General features: G+C 42.2%; 1 protein-coding gene across 1 annotated transcript; it reads left to right on the top strand.

Moving 5' to 3' along the window:
* The first annotated feature begins 645 nt into the window (after positions 1-645).
* On the top strand, positions 646-2854 carry LOC149839023 (cytochrome b561 and DOMON domain-containing protein At3g07570-like). Its single transcript, XM_090003916.1, has 2 exons — positions 646-1051; positions 2673-2854. Exons 1-2 carry the CDS (start codon positions 646-648, stop codon positions 2852-2854), a joined length of 588 nt encoding a protein of 195 aa, XP_089860042.1.
* The last annotated feature ends 719 nt before the right edge of the window (positions 2855-3573 follow it).

Here is a 3573-nt window from a genome sequence, read left to right as displayed (position 1 = left end):
GGCCCAACCTAGCTAGGAGGCTAGGACCAATTACTTCCTTGGAGAGCAGTTGACCTGAACATAATGATTCCATTCTTTGATTAGTTTTATGTTAGCATTGCCAAGCTTCAATCAAATATAATATATAAGTTGGCCGGCGAGGGGTTTTGAACAACAGGGAGCCAGTTTAGACAAAGAAATCGCATTTCCAAATTACTCTTTTAATATTTGGAGAGAGAGAGAGAGAGAGAGAGAGAGAGAGAGAGAGAGAGAGAGAGAGAGAGAGAGGCTAGCAACCGCTTCCCTCATCCAGAGATTCTCAAAGTACCAAACGTTTATTGCCATAAGAGAGTTAAATCCTTTATAAGGGAGAGGGAGAGGGAGACTGAAAGACAGACCGGCGAGAGAGAGAGAGAGATGGGAAGGCTTCTGTTTGTATTGCCATTACTGTTGTGCTTCGTTTCTGTCAAGTCCCAAACTGATAGTTGCAGCTCCAATCTTGTCCTAGGCCAATTGGTACCATTCAACACAACATCACTGAATTGCCAGCCCGTTTGGAGCTCTGAAGATTTCATCTTAAGAGTAAGCAACACCCATCCCAATGCTTTTGTTTTGCATGACACCATCTTCACATTCCTTGCGCTTTTGTAAGAAACTAACACAACCATGTATGTGCAGTACAAGGAGACCACACCAGGCCTATGGAGCATCGTTCTATCGGCACCAGACTCGAATTCGTGGGTGGCCATCGGATTCTCAACAAATGGAAGAATGTACGGGACGAGTGCCGTTATTGGGTGGCTGACTGGAAATGGTGCCGGAGTGATCAAACAGTACTACTTGAATGGATATAGTAGAACATCAGTCCAACCAGACAAAGGTAACCTAGCCATGGTGAACCCAGCATTTGTGTCCAAGTCTTCAAGGGTGTACCTAGCTTTCCAGCTTAAGGTGGCCACACCTCTCTCATCTCTCATATACGGGGTGGGCCCAAAAGATGCTATTCCAGCCGCAGATGGCCTTCTTAACCAGCACAGATCCTTTTCATCAAGTATTCTAGATTTCTCAACAGGTATGCTCTCTCATAAACACGCTGGTGTGCATGCATGTGATTTCTGCAGTAAAGACTCCAAACTTAGAGGGAGGATCAGGTGCAATGTGATTGCACACTTTTAAATGTCCTGCTGCACCTGATCACCCACCATTTGATGTCGAGCCCCACAGCCCAAAGTTTAGGAATTAGAGATCAGGTGCAATGTCATTGCACTCTTTTAGTGTGCTGCTGCACCTGATCACCCCACCATAATCCTTGGGCTCTGTCGATACTACTTGTCAGGGTGGGTCCAAGTCAGGTCAGGTTGGACCATTTAAGCCCGACTGATAAATACGTCAGGCCAAGTCTGCCGGACTCCATTAAAGAGCTATTCTAGCCCTGCCTGAGCCAATGAATCTGAGTTAGGCCTTTGTTATGTTTGGCTTCCAGCTGCACAAGGCAGCCCAAACGGGGCCTATGTCCTAACTTCCCATGGGGTACCCGACCTGATGTCCACCCCTACTTGTGACTTCACATGGTTTCATTCCCTAGGTTGGTTTGGTCACAGACTTTTAAATAGGATGGCCACGATGTCAGCATGAGCAAAAACGCTCATTTTCAGCATGACCTGATCTGCTTCCCATCCTAAATGCAGACAGACGGCCACGATGTTAGCATGAGCAAAAAGCTCAATATTCAGCATGACCTGATCTGCTTCCTATGTTGAAGATGTGTAGTCCGTTTATCCAACAACCTTCACATATTAAGTGCTTTGACAAATTTAACCACTTAATAAATAAATTATTTGTTTGTTTTAATTCCTATTTTACTTAGTTTTGTCAAGGTTAGGTCCCACCTAAGGCCATCATCCAACCGGTTTATTAGGTTTGTTAAATATCAATCATACCCAGTTGCCACGGCTAATCAGGTATGGATGTGGACCATATCAAAAGGGTCATGATCCTCAACTTCCTAGATCCAAACAATGAACACAAAGTGATTGATCTTTGTTTTTCTCTTATTATTATTTTCCCCAATCAATATTTTCATAATTTTCATGGCAAACGTGGTTAAGAAACACCATTGAGTTTGCCAAATTCGTGGCCAAAGGAAACTCTCAATAATTATGATTTCTAGCAGTCTGTGTCGTGGGATTTCTCAAGTATGATATTGGGCTCCATAATTTTCAAGAAACCAAATTGCCAGCTCTAAATACCATTGAAAAGCCTAAATATGTTCAACTTTTGATAATTTAATGCACCATTTTACCCTTACGTGTTTCACTCAAAGAAGAGAAAAGTGGGCCCCATGAGAATTTTAAATGCTAAGAATTCTCACCCGTGATATGGAATTTCCCTTAGAGGGATCAAATTGGGTGTAAACATGGTTGAGGATGCATTGCATTAAAGAACCAGGTAAAACTTGGCCAGTTTAGACCTGTTGCATGAACAATGATCCATAACTTTTAAGTGTAGAACGGCCATTTTTTCCTTAATCATACCATGAATTTTCAAAACAACACACATATAGATAGTGCCATTACATCTAGCACAGGCCTAGTGTTGTAGGAGGCTGGCTGGTGCTACCCAAATGGTTAATGCAAGTATGAAACACGCAGATGTACTGCTGCTAATGCTACAGTCTTTTGATGGCTGTGTAGGGAAAGCTTCTGCACCAAGCCCCAGAGGGTCTGGAGAATCTGATGATGATGGCCATGACTCAGGCAGTGGCTCGCATGAGTCTGTTGGCAACCCCAGCAGCGGAGGTTCATCTTTGACATTGAAAAGAGCTCATGGACTGCTCATTACACTGGCATGGACCATAATTCTACCACTTCTGTAATAAAACTGGGGTTTATACCCTAGCATTATTGATGTATCTTTAGCAGCAATTATTACAGTAAGTTACTTCCTACATTTCGGGTGCCAATCTAGAGGTTTATCCTTCCACAGCTTTGTGTCGCCTTTCGGCTAATTACACTTCATTACATGTAAAAAATGGGAAAGATCTTGAAAAAAGGATGGAGCCAATCCATTTAACCCTATCGTCGAAAATACCGATGGATCAGATATGTTGACCCCGCTCCTCCATTTTTCTTTGAAATTATTTAAAAACCTTGTAACTTTAACAGAAAATAATCGTACTGTCCTCTAAAAATGGTGATTTCTCGCAAAAACCCATAAATGTGCCAAAAATCTTCACATGTCCAAAAACTCACAGGATCATTTTACCCTTCACAACACATTTGTGCAGACCTCCTAAGGTTCGCATGGCAACCTTGTGACATTTGCACAAATAAGTTGTGAACCCCATGACGTTTGCATGAAAACCTCATAACGTTTTCATGCAAACCTCCTGACGTTTGCACAAATATGTTATGAACCTCCTGACGCTCGCACAAATATTTTGTGAACCTGTTGATGTTTTCACAAATATAGTGTGAACCTCTTGACGTTCGCACAAATATGTTGTGGACTTCCTAACATTTGCATAAATATTGGTGCAAACCTCCTTACGTTCATACAAAAATATTGTGAACCTTCAAATATGGTTAAAATCAG

Source organism: Nuphar pumila, chromosome 4 (assembly GCF_984573655.1).
Source record: "Nuphar pumila chromosome 4, dmNupPumi1.hap1.1, whole genome shotgun sequence".
Lineage (NCBI taxonomy): Eukaryota > Viridiplantae > Streptophyta > Magnoliopsida > Nymphaeales > Nymphaeaceae > Nuphar > Nuphar pumila.
This window is presented reverse-complemented; position numbering and strand designations above follow the sequence as displayed.

Coding starts and splice junctions, on each gene's coding strand:
- LOC149839023 (XM_090003916.1), top strand. CDS start 646: ATGTATGTGCAGTACAAGGAGACCACACCAGGCCTATGGAGCATCGTT. Junction 1,052..2,672: donor TATTCTAGATTTCTCAACAG/GTATGCTCTCTC, acceptor ATGGCTGTGTAG/GGAAAGCTTCTGCACCAAGC.